We start from the raw sequence: 12,943 nt of genomic DNA on the forward strand, positions 1-12,943 counted from the left end.
CAAGAGAAGGAAGATCCCAAAGTTGGGACAAGCCAGGGCAACAACGCCAACAACGAGAACCTGACTTGAATTTGTTTTTATTTTATGTTGAAATTTTTCTTTGGGCATTGCCCTCTTTTATTTTCATTCCAAATCATGTATGTGCGTCGCCCCCTTTTCCCTACTTTAAATGGATATCATTTTAAGTTCATTCGTTGTTTTAGTTGTTTCCAACTTTCGTTGTTATTTTGGTTTACATACCTTAGCCGATTTTTCGACGAGGCTTGGTTTCTAGTGGCCACCAGAATTGCCAAGGCTTTTAACTTTTGAAGGCGATACTCTCTTATTCCGAAAGGTTTACTCGCGGTATTGCATACCTTGATACGATTTGCATTGCATGAACTCGTAATATAAATTAAAAAATATATGCGATTCTGTTGAAATGATCTTTTCATTAATTTTCTTTCGTATGGGAACAATTGTCCCTTCATTACAAATGTCGCCTCATTAAAAACCTTTCCAAAGAAAGGGAAAAAGAGTGCGACTTCATTTACATTTGTTGTTTCTATTAACTAAAATACTGCTTTAGATGAGAGGCGTTCCATCTTCGTGGAACCTTTTGACCGCTTAGTTGTTCCAACTTATAAGCTCCTCCTCCAACGTCGCCTATAATCCTGTAAGGCCCGCCCCAGTTGGGTGAAAGTTTGTTGTGTTTATCGGGTATTGTATTTTTTCGGAGCACTAAGTCTCCTACCCTCATTTTTCTTGGCACTACTTTCGTTGAGAACTTTCTTGCCACCTTCACTTTTCCCGCCTCATTTCTTATGTGAGCCTCTCGTTGTTCCTCGGGCAGCATGATTAGATTTGCTATTAAGTTTTCTCCGTTGTCATTTTCATTAAACCGAGCCACTCGCCAACTTTGGTTTTCAATTTCCACTGGGAGCATGGCGTCAGTTCCATAAGTTAGACGATACGGGGTTTCCTTTGTGCTTGACTGTTCCGTGGTGTTGTATGCCCAAAGAACGCCTGGTAGTTCCTCCGCCCAAAGCCCTTTTGCTTCATCCAGTTTCTTTTTTAAACCTTTCAGGATAACCTTGTTAGCCGACTCAGCCTGCCCGTTGGTTTGTGGATGTTCTACAGAGGCAAATCGCATCTCGATTCCCATTTCTGCACAAAATTCCTGGGTAACACTACTTGTGAATTGGGTTCCATTATCCATTACTAACGCCATGGGGACCCCAAATCTACAAACAATCCTTCGCCACAGGAAGTTCCTGACCTTGGCGGCTGTGATAGTTGCCACCGCCTCGGCTTCTATCCACTTAGTGAAGTAATCAACCGCCACGATGATGTACTTCATTTGTGCCTTCGCTACAGGGAATGGTCCTAAGATATCAGTCCCCCACATGGCGAACGGCCAGGGCGCCATCATGGTTGTTAATTCTTCTGGTGGAGCCTTGTGCAAATCAGAAAAGACTTGACATTTTTCACATTTCTTCACATACTCCAAACAATCCTTCTTCATGGTTGGCCAATAGAATCCTGCTCTTATCACTTTTATTGCCAAGGATCGCCCGCCGATATGACTAGAACACACACCTTCGTGGACTTCCGCCATTATTCCGAGGGCGTCCTTGGTATCGACACATTTGAGCATAGGAGACATGATTCCCCGCCGATACAACTCACCATCCACCAGTGTGTAGAAACTGGCTTCCCTGCGTTTTGTTCTCGTGTTCAAATCATCCTCCTTTGGTGGATTCTCTAAGAAGGTCTTAATCGATTCCATCCAAGGTAGCTCGCCCTCACTGACTGACTTTACAGTTTTCAACTTTATTTCTACCAAATCAATGCTCGGGCGAGGCAGGGTTTCTTGAATGACTGTTTGGTAGTTGCCCAATCTCCCTGTGCTTGCCAACTTCGCCAACACATCAGCCCTCTCATTTTGTCCCCTCGGGACATGTTCTATTTTGATTTCTTTGACCTCCATCATCAATCTGCGCACCACTTCCAAGTATTTGGACAGTTGAGGATCCTTCACCTGGTACTCGCCTTTCACTTGCTTAACCACTAACTGCGAATCTCCTTTGATAAATAACTTCTGGACTCCCAACTCAATGGCCAACCTTAAGCCGGCAATCAGAGCCTCGTACTCAGATTGATTATTGCTCGCCTTGAACTCGAACTTGAGAGACTGTTCAATGATCATTTTATCTGGACTTTCGATTGTTATTCCCGCCCCACTTCCAGTGTTATTAGAGGATCCATCCACAGACAGGACCCATTCTCCTTGAGTCTTCTCTCCTTCAGTGGGTGTTAATTCCGCCACGAAGTCAATTAAACTCTGGACTGTGACTTGGCCCCTTGGCTCATATTGTATGTCATATTCTGATAGCTCAACTGACCAGCTAACCAATCGCCCTGATAAATCAGGCTTCTGAAGTACTTGCCTTAAGGGAACATCAGTTTTAACTTTGACTTGGAAACTTTGGAAGTAAGGTCTGAGGCGCCTTGCAGTTTTCAGAATCGCCAAAGCCGCCTTTTCAATTTTTTGGTACCGCAATTCTGCCCCCTGTAAAGTATGGCTCACGAAATATATAACTTTCTGCTTTTTTCCTTCTTCCTGGAGCAACACCGTACTTACCGCCTTGTCAGTAACCGCTAAATAGAGCACTAATGGAACGCCTGGTGTTGGCTTGGAGAGTACTGGTAATGTGGCCAATGTTTCTTTCAATTTGGTAAAAGCTTGTTCGCATTCCTCTGTCCACTGAAACTTTGAATTCTTTTTTAAACATGTGAAGAACGGGGCCGCTTTGTCACCCGCCATTGGCAAGAAACGTGACAAGGCGGCCATTCGCCCTGTCAAACGCTGAACCTCCTTTACACTTGTTGGGCTTTTCATCTCCAAGATCGCCCTTCCCTTATCAGGGTTCACTTCTATTCCCCTTGATGTTAACATAAATCCCAAGAACTTTCCTCCCTGGATCCCAAAAGAACACTTCTCAGGATTCAACTTCATTTGATATGTTCTTAACTGAGTAAACGCTTCTTTGAGATCGCCCCCATGATCACTAGCCCTGGCGGACTTTACGATCATGTAGTCCACATACACCTCCATATTCCTGCCTACTTGTTTCGAAAAAATTTTGTCCATGAGCCGTTGGTACGTAGCTCCTGCATTCTTCAAACCAAAAGGCATTGTCTTGTAACAATAGTTCGCCTGATTGGTCATAAATGCTGTACTTTCCTCATCCGAGGGATGCATCATAATCTGATTATAGCCCGAATAAGCGTCAATGAGACTTAAAAGTTCATTCCCTGAAGCTCCATCCACAAGCTTATCAACATTGGGAAGTGGGTACGAATCTTTGGGACACACTTTGTTCAAGCTTGTGTAGTCCGTACACATTCGCCATTTCCCATTGGCCTTCTTGACCATCACAACATTGGCGAGCCACGTTGGGTACTGTACCTCACGGATGAAGCGAGCCTTGATTAACTTTTCAGTCTCTAATTGTACAGCCTTGTTCTTTTCTTCACTCATTCTTCGCCTTGGTTGGATGACTGGGGTCGCCCCTGGTCGTATGGCTAGTTTGTGAGTGATCACCTTGGGATCAATCCCTGGTACATCATTGATGGTCCATGCGAAGAGATCTAGATTATCACCCAGAAGGGTGATTAGTCTGTCCTCTTGTTCTGTTGTCAAACCACTGCCAATCTTTAGAAACTTGTCCTTGACTTGCACCTGCTTGGTTTCTTCCAGAGGTTGTGGGCGAAAATCATTAGCATCATCTCTTGGGTCCAAGCTAAATCCTTCTTGTGGGAAGATTTCTGTAATTCGATGGCTCTCCTTGGCGGCCTTTCGCCCATAGAGCGCCACGCTTCTTGTAACACCCCAATTCTAAACAGTATATGTATTGCAAATATCAGAGTGATAAAAAGTTTAACACTCATGAGGCATTACATAATCACTTAAAACATTATCATAATGCTCCTGTAACAGATACATAGCACATAAACTTTGAGATGAACTCATAAATAAACTTTAATGCTCTTGTGACAGTTAATTAGTCATTGAACTAGTTCACTTTGACAAATAGTTATGCAGCGAATCCAATGTCTTTAAAACTTAAAGAAAACATAGTATCTTGCCCACAACTTAAAACAGAAACAACTTCTCAAATAACAACTTAATTCAAATTATAACAGAAAGGAAAACAAGCGTCCATTTCCCCCCCCGAGTGCTACGTATCAGAGCAAGGACTCCAACTCGAACTAAAAGCTATAGACTACTCCTCCTGGTTACCTGCACGTTACAGACAAGGGTAACATTCAAACAGAAGGGGTGAGATATCGAGTAACATAAATAGGAGAATGAAAATTAATATGCTAGATTAAGGCCACACCATTTCCTTTTACATTTACATAGCTCAGTTACTAAAAACAGTCACAAATAACATCATCAACTCGGATACAATTCGAACACAACAATGACTATGCATATGTATGTGGTACCAACAGGGCTTCAGCCCTCATCACTAATTGCCAATTATTGGAGGCACAAGGCATAAGCCTTCATCACAAATCGCCAATACAGGCCATCACAGAGTATGCAGATGCTATGCGACTCAAAAGGACGTATACATCTCATAATCATCACTTCAACATGAGGCATTGCGCCTATATCACTACATCACTAACATCGCTTAAAACAACACAATTCAGCACACATGCATTTTTATCAACTATACAATTACCCTGACATCTTAGGCAATTTTGGCAACAAATCAATGAAACAACTCACTTAAGCATGCAATCATGGAAGAAGCTATCACATATGGTAAATAAATTATGGATTTCATGCTAAAGGTGTTCAGCCACATGCATAATCCTCATAGCTAATACATGGCACATAAAGACATTAACTTTCATACAACATGTAAGCTAAATCTAATTATATTTTCAAAACAATCAGAATTTCCGTAATCTGGAAAAACAGCAGGAACACCAGCCACTAAAAGCGGTCTCATGAATTCGTTACTGAACCAAAAATCATGTATTTTATATGCCTAGAAAGCTAACTTAAAGTCCTACAATTTCTTAGTTGATCACATCTTCATTTGAGCACTCTAACCGAAGTGTACTGTCCAGCCCTCAAAACAATCAGAATTTCCGTAATCTGGAAAAACAGCAGGAACACCAGCCACTAAAAGCGGTCTCATGAATTCGTTACTGAACCAAAAATCATGTATTTTATATGCCTAGAAAGCTAACTTAAAGTCCTACAATTTCTTAGTTGATCACATCTTCATTTGAGCACTCTAACTGGGCGAAAACAGGTCTCGAAGTGTACTGTGCAGCCCAGAAAATTTTGGACAGCAGCACAACATCATCAAATCTGTGCATAAATCATATAGTACCTAGCCATTTAGCAAAGTTTCCTATGAATCATTGCATACATTGATAGCATCACAGAATCCATGTATCATGAATCCCATCAACCAGACCACAGGTACAACAATCGTAAATTCAAGACAGAAACTCAAAACAGAAATTCAAAACAGAAAACCATGGCAAACCAGAAATTAAAACCAGAAATTTAGTCCAGGATTTCAATCCAGAATCTGTGAACCCCAATTCCAGATTTTTCCTCCCCCATTCAATCACCCAGAATCCCCAAAATCATTGGATTCAATTTCAGATTTCCAGAGCATCATTAACAACAACAATTATACATCCCCAAATCCACATATCATTCACCAAAATCCCATTAGAAACTCAAAACCCCACCCTTACCTTTGGATTGAGTGCAGCTCCGAGTTCCTTGATCAAAATCTTTGAAACGGAACCGTTCTCCCTCCCTTTCTGAGGTTTCACGCACACACTACTCTTTCTCTCCTTCTCCTCCTGCTACCTCTCACACGCACGGCCTTCTTTCTTTCCTTTTTTCCCAAACCCTTTTTTTTTCCTTTTTAAATCTCCATCCTACCCTTTTTCCACCTTAACCCTATTTTCAATATATTATAATTCCATTAATACTATTACCATCACAAAACTAAACCCTCTTAATTAATTACATACTATTTAAATTAATACTATTCTAATATTAATTTCTCCTGACTAAAATTTATAATTTACCCGATTATTAATTAATCGAATACAGGTGTTACACTTCTCAAATAGCATTCCCTTGCTGCATTCTGGTCTACACGCAATATCCCGACCTTCCCGTTGCAGGCGGGATATTTAACAGTTAAATGAGCAGTTGAGATGACCGCGCAGACCTTGTTGAGGGTGTCTCGCCCCAAGAGTACATTGTAATTGGCTTTACACGCCAATACTAAGTACTTTACTTGAAATTTCTTGACAAACTCTCCTTCTCCAAAGGCAGTCGGAATTTCGACGTATCCCCGCACACTGACACGGTCCCCTGTGAATCCCACCAAAGTTCCCTTGTATGGTTTCAAATCTGATTCCTTTAGTCCCAGGCGATCAAAGGCGTCTCCATAGATGATATCCGCCGAAGATCCCTGGTCTAAGAATACTTTCTTTGTCACATAATTGTTAACCCTGATTGTCACCACAATTGGATCGTTGTCATGAGGAATTACATGCGCGAAATCCTGAGGGGTAAATATAATAGGGGAATGATTCACCCAACACTCGCCTTCGTTCGACTCCTGTACTGAGTGTACTGCCGCCACGTAGCGTTTTCTAGCCTTATTTGAAATTGCACCCCCGCCAAATCCTCCTGCAATAGATGAGCATTCCCCAACAGGATCGCCCAACTCTTCAACTATCTCTTTACCTTTGCCTTTGTCCCCCTGAGTGATCTTAGCTACCTCCGGCGTTGCTGTGTCTTTAACAAAGTTTGCCAAGTGGCAAGCTTTAATCAAACGATCAATTTCCCGCCTTAAATTCCAACAATTATCTGTCGTATGCCCCAACGCCTTGTGGTACTCGCACCACCTATTGGTGTCCACGTTAGCTGGCGGCCGCCGTGGGGGTGGTGGGTACTGCACAACGTTAGTCTGCCCAACCGCCCTTAAAATAGTACTTAAGGGTGCATTCAACTTAGTAAGTGGGACTGGCGTTGGCGAAGCACCAGGCTGACCAGCTGTGGCAGCAGTGGGACCTTGTGAATTTCTGTGCCATGTATTTTGAAAGCCAGGTTTAGAGTTTTGGTATGGTCCCGGTCTTGGTACACGGGGGGTTTGCGCTACCCTGGTTTCCTTCCCCGCCTTGGATTTGTCCTGTGAAACACCGCCAGATTGAGACTGCTTGCGTCCTTCCTCTCTTTCTTGTTTCTTCTGATCATCTTGCTCGATCAATATGAACTCTTGAACACGAGCGCGAAGATCCATCATATCCTTCGCCGGTCGCCTTGTTAAGTCTCTATTCAAATCTCCCGCCCGAAGGCCATTTTTGAATGATGCCAAACAGACATCTGGATTTTCATCCTCCAACTGCACCGCCATCTTGCTGAAGCGTGCCATGTAGGTTTTTAATTTCTCACCTGGTTGCTGATGTATGCTGATAAGATCAAACATTGTTGCCTTTGTGGTTTTATTGGCGGAGAATTGAGTCAGAAATTTCGTGGACAGATCAGTGAAATTATCAATGGAGAAGGGCGGTTGTCGAATGAACCACTGCATCGCCATGCCTTTGAACGTGGAGGGCAATAATCGACATTTTACCGCATCCGTCGCCCCGCCGATCACCATTTTGGTATTGAAATATCTAAGGTGCTCCAAAGGATCAGATTCGCCCGAGAAGGCGTCTAATGCCATGGTTTGCAGGTGCTTTGGAATGTCCACCCTAGTTATGGCTGGAACAAAAGGTTGAAATTCAACTACATCCTCCGCCTCCAGACGTTGTTCTTGCTTAAAATCCTGCCGCTGAGTAAGATACTCAACTTGGGCTTGCAACTGCTCGTTTTGGGACTGCACCTTCTGCAAGGTATCTAACATTTGTTGCAAAGCCGCAGGCGTGATACCTGTCACTGCCTCTTGCGCTCTCCGTGGAGCAGTGGTTTTAAGATCTTCCAAGTTTACATATTCAGGCGGCGTTGAACGCCGCCGAACACCTGGATCTGATTTAGCGATCAGATCTGAAGGTCTTCCCGGAGCTGCATTCACCAATGACGCTGGCGACGGCGCCACTGAGTGGACCCCCTCCGAGGAAGCTTCCTGCTCTTGCTCGTCCAGTACGGGACGGTTGTTGTTTCGTCCGCCGCCGCGACCGCCGTGTCGACCACCACCGCGCTGGCGATGATCGCGTCGACCCACGCCGCATGAACGAGTCTCCATGGCTCGCAATTCCTCCTTCTGTCACCGGAAGAGCTAAGTCAGAGCCACAGACGGCGCCAATGTTCTGTACTAGGGCAAGCTTACGTAAGAGAAAGACAAAAAGTAAACCCTAGCAGAGCACTAAAATAGCAAAACTACCATAAAAGGAATATTCTCATTAATGCTGAAAAAGTTGGTTTCGTACAAGTGGATGACCTCCCCTTTTATAGAGGGGGTGGTCATGACATGGACCTTTACTATATTTGGGCCTGACAATCAGGGCCCAAATCCCTGTACATATAAGACAAATCCAAAGGAATCTTCCAGCTGGCTTGTGGGTCCATCATCTAAGGGAGGGCAATGAAGCTTCGTTGTGTCGCACTTCCCGCCATGGCTATCTTCAATGGTTCATTGTTTATTTTAGGCGGGACATAATCTTCTTTATGTCCCGCCCAGTCCACTTTTATACACGCATTTGAAAGTGCGTGAACACCACTTAAGGGTGAGGAGGTTGAATTAGATGAGAATGGTGTTAATATCAACTACCTTTAGTTTGTTGTTGGTTTGTTTGTTTTCCTATGTATCATTTTATTTTTTTTATACATGGGAAAATCGGAAAATCCTATGTACTATCATTTTATAAAGGATGAGAATTAGAATTAGGGACTAAACATAGTAAAGCACAGTCATTGCAATTTGCATTCCATTTAAATTTCATTTCATGTAAAACAAGAAAACAAATAAAACAAACTACCTTACCCTTTCTCCTTCGACGTGTTGACTAGGAGGATCTATCGGGTTCCTCAGCGTTTGTTCCTGCAGGTTCGTCATTTCTTCCTTTCCCCTTTTTTCTCAATCTGTTGATCTCTTCTATGCGTGTTTGGTTTGCTCAATCGTTATTTGATGCTGAATCATCTGAGTCTATAAACCCTGATTCGATCCAGGTACAAAGTTGCAATTTGTGTAATTCGATCAAGCAATGAAATTTGATTTAGGGTTTTGGTTTTTTCTGTTTTTCTGGGGGGTTTTGTTCCTTGTTGATTTTGTTAGATTCTCATGGAATTGGGATTTTACTATTTTGATCCTAAGATTTTTATATCCTTTACAAGCATATGTAGCTTCATGTTCTGTGCCCTGTGCCTAAAATATGTGTGTTTGAATTTCTGTTGAACTCGACGCTACAAAATCTTATTTCGCCATTTGTGTGTTGGGATCTGTGAAGGTGCAAAGGAGAAACAAACAAACATATAGCTGTATGGATTTGGTTATGTGTGATTAACAATATCCTTTAATCCCACTAGGGAGGTATGGTAGAAGTGTTTGATTGTCTGCACAGGTTACTTAGCTTTATTTGATAAGGGTTTTGCTTGCTTTGAAACAATAGAAGAATTTTGATTCAGCTATATCACATGTATATGTATATATATGTATGTGTTTGAATCATTGTATGGCATGATAAAATGTTTTTGTACCGAAATACATATTTTTGAGTTTTTGTGTACAAGGGCATGTCTTATACAATTTGAAGATTGGGTTTTATACAGATGGCGAGCGGGTTTGGGGAATCAACAAGCAGGTCACCCCCAAGCCCTTCCTACGCCGGCAACAATAATAGTGATGCTGGCAATTTTGAATGCAACATTTGCTTTGACTTAGCCCAAGACCCTATTATTACCTTATGCGGTCATCTTTTCTGCTGGCCTTGCCTTTACAAGTGGCTTCATTTTCACTCACAGTCACGAGAATGCCCGGTGTGCAAGGCACTGGTTGAAGAGGAGAAGTTGGTTCCCTTGTATGGGAGAGGAAAGACATCATCTGACCCGAGATCAAGATCTATTCCCGGTGTTAATATCCCGCACCGTCCTGCAGGTCAGAGACCTGAGACTGCTCCTCCGCCTGAACCGAATCCCTTTGCTCATCATGGGTTTGGATTCACGGGTGGTTTGGGAGGGTTTGCACCTGCGGCAACAGCAAGATTTGGGAATTTCACACTGTCAGCAGCATTTGGTGGTTTTATACCATCCTTGTTTAACTTTCAATTGCATGGGTTTCATGGTGCGACCATGTATGGTGGAGCGCCTGGTTTCCCATATGGGTTTTCTAATTCATTTCATGGTGGCCATGTTCATAGATATCCTTTGCACACAGGTCAAGGGCAACAAGATTATTATCTCAAGAGGCTGCTGTTCTTTGTTATTTTCTGTGTGGTCCTTGCTTTTATTTGGCAATAGTTTGAATAGAGTTGAGACTGCTAAGTGAATCAAACTTGAGCTCTTATCAACCTTCATGTGTGCTTTTTAATTTCTATTTTTTGTAACTATGGAAGTTGTTCATATCATACTCTCTTATTACTCTAGTAGTTCTGTTGTCTGCAGTTAGTTTGTGGATCTTGATTTGCATCCATGTGCTAAATTTCATTTGGAGACCATGAAAGTACATACAGATATAGATGTTAGTTTGATGGTCATTTTATATACCTATGAGGTAGTTATTGACCTTCTGTACCAAATGGCCTTCTGTATATCATCAGGGTTATGCTTGTTAGTTCATTTTCTGTTTTAGATGTGGATTTTGTATGCATTGATAAAACATATTGCTTATTGAGATGTGTTTATACTGTTTTACATAACTAAAGTAACACATAATATCACAACCCCATTTCCATACCCCCTATTTATCTCTCTATTACTTCTTTTTTTCAATACAGTGGTCATGAACTCTTTATATCCCCTGAAAAGTTTGTGTACAGGATTCATGTGCAAGAATCATGCCTATATATAACAAATATGGTTCTTGTGCTCTGCTGTATTTTGGAATTCTTTTATTTGTTTATAAGGGTGTGGATACAGAAGTTAGTCTGCAATCTGGTAAAAAATTTGTGATTGCTTCCTTAAGCTGAATTTTGGATGTCTTTGTCTCTGAACGGGTCATTGTAATATCGAGAGAGATAGACACAAAACTTCAACATGAGGGAACAATAGAGAGTTTTAACATGAGAGGATCCTGATCCCTCTTCAATAGAACCAATCTCCCAACTGTGATTGACTTTCAATTCTTGTTTTTGTGGCATTCAAATTCCTTGGTGAGTTTTGGTTCTTTACTTTGATCGATTGTAATGGATGAAACCTATGCATGAAATATATGCGTGGTGCTAGTGACATTTTGGAGCTTACCAGCTGGGGACTTGAGTTATCAACTTATTCTCCTTTCATGCAGTTTGGTTGTTCTGAGACGAGATGAGAGCTTGATGATGCAATGAGTTGTGTATTGGTGTTAGTCATTCATAGTAAAGTTAATGTCGTTTTATGAGGTAGTTAGGCGAGCAGCAGCTATAGAATTTGAATACTAATTTAATTGTTATTATTAAAGTGCTTCTTTTGTTGTGTACTTGACTACTTATTTTGAAATTCTTCAAATAAAAAAACTTGAGATGGTGTTCAAATTTGTATTTTTTTTATTTTAAAATAAAAAAATTGGTACCATCATTTTATATTAGGAAAGGATAAAAAAATAACATTTATGGTGAATTTATTTTAAATTTAAATAAATATATAATAATTAATCCAGAAGTTGTAGAGACTAATTTAGAATGATTAAAATGAAAGGTATTGTTAAAAAACGAAATTTTAATGTGATCTTATACACTTATTCCTGTTTTTTATGATAGAGCAACAATATGCTAGCTATAGCCTCAAATTCTTAATTTTGATATTAAATCATTCAGATTGATTTATAAAAAGATAAATTAGTCAAAATATTTATACATTTGTGATTTTGCTAGTGAAGCAAAAGATGCAAATTTGCTATCACATCAACAGTATCAGAATTAAATGAAACAACATTACAATGATCAGTTATACATGTTCCTTTGTAGGCTGCAACAGCTTCTAATCCTTGAAATTATTATACTTGTAAAATCATTCACCACTTTGAAGATAGTTCACTGTTGCTGTTTCTTATCTTGGTCGAGAAATTCAAACTTGTGTCGGAGACAGCCTCTGATCCACTAATGTGGGCCTTTTACATGTAAATTTAGGTTTTTCTCACATGGCTTGTTGTGTTTTGGAATTGGTTTATCATGCTCATACTCAAGAATGCACAACCTTTGTTCGTGGGCCTAATAAAATGTGAGTATTGAACAACACTATATGTTGCCGGGATATTATCCAATTCACTACTTATTATAAAATATAAATATAAATATAATATTTAGTATGTGTAATTTACAGTATTTTTTTATGAGTCAAAACTAATTTGTAAGAATGTTATTTTAATTTGTAATTTACATTTTTCTTGACCCATGTATGTTACACTACATAATATGCAAATGTAACTATGATATTAACTACAAAAAAGCGGTGGACTAGCCGCGGTTAAAATTAACCGCCCTTAGAGAAGAGGATAGTGTTGATTTGAGTGGCTATACTATAAGGAGAAAGTATTTTGTGGCGGGTTTTTCTTATGGTTTTAACCGATGGGTATGAGATTGTAATTAATTTTAATACGATGACTAGGGGAAGTTAAAACCCGTTGAGTTTATTTCTTTTTCTTAAAAAGAATTATTGCAGAGGTTTTGAAGAGACGTTAGGGACCATATTAGTTTGTGTTCACGCAAGTGAGAGCTTCCCTTATTTTCAATTACAAGGTTTTTTTTTCATTTTCAATCCTTCGCTCGG

At 40.6% G+C, this 12,943-nt stretch overlaps 1 protein-coding gene and 1 long non-coding RNA gene across 3 annotated transcripts; one reads left to right on the forward strand and one right to left on the reverse strand.

The window, feature by feature from the left end:
- Positions 1-3,987: 3,987 nt before the first annotated feature.
- LOC130718619 (uncharacterized) lies at positions 3,988-6,051 on the reverse strand. Its single transcript, XR_009012731.1, has 2 exons — positions 5,776-6,051; positions 3,988-4,285 (listed from the first exon to the last, which is right to left on the reverse strand). It is a non-coding gene; the product is annotated as an uncharacterized LOC130718619 (long non-coding RNA).
- Positions 6,052-8,929: 2,878 nt separating this feature from the next.
- LOC130718303 (uncharacterized) lies at positions 8,930-10,776 on the forward strand. Of its 2 annotated transcripts, none has more exons than XM_057568860.1 (2): positions 8,930-9,089; positions 9,812-10,776. In XM_057568860.1, the coding sequence occupies exon 2, from the start codon at positions 9,812-9,814 to the stop codon at positions 10,496-10,498; it is 687 nt and encodes a 228-aa protein (XP_057424843.1). In that variant the 5' UTR covers positions 8,930-9,089; the 3' UTR covers positions 10,499-10,776. The 2 variants fall into 2 exon arrangements, with proteins under 2 accessions (XP_057424843.1, XP_057424842.1); XM_057568859.1 differs by having other exon boundaries at positions 9,083-9,211.
- The last annotated feature ends 2,167 nt before the right edge of the window (positions 10,777-12,943 follow it).

Source organism: Lotus japonicus, chromosome 5, assembly GCF_012489685.1.
Source record: "Lotus japonicus ecotype B-129 chromosome 5, LjGifu_v1.2".
NCBI classification, from domain to species: Eukaryota; Viridiplantae; Streptophyta; class Magnoliopsida; order Fabales; family Fabaceae; genus Lotus; species Lotus japonicus.

Excerpts from the sequence above, each read along its gene's own strand:
- LOC130718303 (XM_057568859.1), top strand. The coding sequence starts at position 9,140 with ATGCGTGTTTGGTTTGCTCAATCGTTATTTGATGCTGAATCATCTGAG. Across the intron at positions 9,212-9,811 it reads TAAACCCTGATTCGATCCAG|ATGGCGAGCGGGTTTGGGGA; the intron begins GTACAAAGTTGC and ends GGTTTTATACAG.